At 33.0% G+C, this 1,940-nt stretch overlaps 1 protein-coding gene across 1 annotated transcript; it reads right to left on the bottom strand.

Annotated features, from left to right (window-relative positions):
* Positions 1 to 789: 789 nt before the first annotated feature.
* Positions 790 to 1,645, bottom strand: LOC113855926 (50S ribosomal protein L14, chloroplastic-like). The gene is made up of 2 exons (XM_027487558.1): positions 1,375 to 1,645; positions 790 to 1,127 (listed from the first exon to the last, which is right to left on the bottom strand). The coding sequence occupies exons 1-2, from the start codon at positions 1,643 to 1,645 to the stop codon at positions 790 to 792; spliced, it is 609 nt and encodes a 202-aa protein (XP_027343359.1).
* Positions 1,646 to 1,940: the final 295 nt, after the last annotated feature.

The following is a 1,940-nucleotide window of genomic DNA, read 5'->3' as shown; positions in this document are numbered from 1 at the left end:
TTAAACCCCCTTCGCACATTCACTAGTATATGAGGGGTGGGTGATATTCTAAATCTGTGTTTTCTCTCTCTCTTTTTGACAAAAATGGATAGAAATTTCTCATCTAATTCGTATTTCAGAAAGATTACCATATATAACATAAAATTTCTCCGCCTATTTTTTCTAATCGAGCCTCTCGATCTGTCATTATACCCCTAGAAGTTGAAAGAATTACAATCCCCATGCCTCCTAAAATTTTAGGGATTCGTTGATAATTAGAATATATTCGCAGACCAGGTGTACTGATCCGTTTTAAATTTAAAAAACTTTTATATGATCCTTTCTTATTTATTCTATACCGTAGAGTTAAAACTAAATAATATTTGTCGCTTTCCCTATGTTTTCTGACGTTTTCAACAAAACCCTCTCGTAAAAGTATTTTCACAGTGTTTTCGGTGATGTTAGTAAATGGTATTTGAACCATTTTTTTTCTATTCATATCAGCATTTCGTATATAGGTTATTATGTCAGCGATGGTGTCCTTACTCATGATAAACGAAAATGATTGTTGCTCCTTATTTTCAATATAATCAACATGCTCGTTTTTCTATTTTTTTTTCATTATTTCATTTAGATCATCCAATATATTTCATTTAGATCATCCAATATTAATATGAAATAGATAATAATTGTTATTTCTAATACTTAGAATAATTACTACAAAAGGGATATGTGTGAGATATAATATATTAATTAATCCATTTTCATTACAAAACAAATATATCCATATCACGGTTTTGCCTTATAATTTTATAATACCTCGGGTGCTAATGAAACTATTTTAGTGAAATTTAACTGTCTCAATTCCCGTGCGATTGCACAAAAGATTCGAGTTCCTTTTGGATTTCCTTCTTGATCAATGACAACTGCAGCATTATCATCATACTGAATTAGTATACCGTTGCTACGTTTGAGTTCTTTACAAGTACGTACAATTACAGCTCTGATCACTTCTGATCTTTCTAAGGTCATATTTGGTACTGCTTCCTTGATTACAGCAACAACAATGTCACCAATATAAGCATATCGTCGATTACTAGCTCCTAGGATTCGAATACACATCAATTCGCGGGCTCCGCTGTTATCAGCTACATTCAAATAGGTTTGAGGTTGAATCATATCATTTTTTTGTTCTTTCAGTCCAAAGATTGAAGTAAAAAAAAATATTCTGTGTTCAAAAATAAGGAACTTACAATTGCATTTTTATGTTTTCATCCTAAAGCCCTCTTTCCTTTGGTTTTCATTATTATCCTGAAATAATGAATTGAGTTCGTATAGGCATTTTTGAGGCTGCTAAAGAAATAGCCTTTCTGGCTATATTTTCTGATATCCCACCCATCTCATAAAGTATTTTCCCAGGTTTAACGACAGATACCCAATATTCGGGAGATCCTTTTCCCGAACCCATACGCGTTTCGGTGGGTCTTACTGTAACTGGTTTGTCTGGAAATATGCGTACCCATATTTGTCCACCTCGTCGGACATTTCGTGACATTGCTCGCCGTCCCGCTTCTATTTGTCTAGACGTGATCCAAGCGGGCTCAAGTGCCTGAAGAGCATATCTTCCGAAGCAAATATTATTACCTCGATAGGATATTCCTTTCATTCTTCCTCTATGTTGTTTACGAAATCTGGTTCTTTTGGGGTTCTAGTTGATGGTTGTTTCTCAATTCCATCTCTATTACAGAACCGTACATGAGATTTTTCATCTCATACGGCTCCTCGCGAATGAAACGATTCCAATAATATATATATATAAATCGATTTAATCGATAAAATAATATACACTAATATACATATGTTTAATGAATAATAGAATCGCGGGATTTTTTGAGATTTCATAGAATCTATTAGTCTATTGGAAATTTGTATATCTTGTTTTGATATATAACTTAATATGT

The sequence above is a fragment of the Abrus precatorius genome, unplaced genomic scaffold, assembly GCF_003935025.1.
Source record: "Abrus precatorius isolate BTA unplaced genomic scaffold, Abrus_2018 Scaffold1, whole genome shotgun sequence".
Lineage (NCBI taxonomy): Eukaryota > Viridiplantae > Streptophyta > Magnoliopsida > Fabales > Fabaceae > Abrus > Abrus precatorius.
This window is presented reverse-complemented; position numbering and strand designations above follow the sequence as displayed.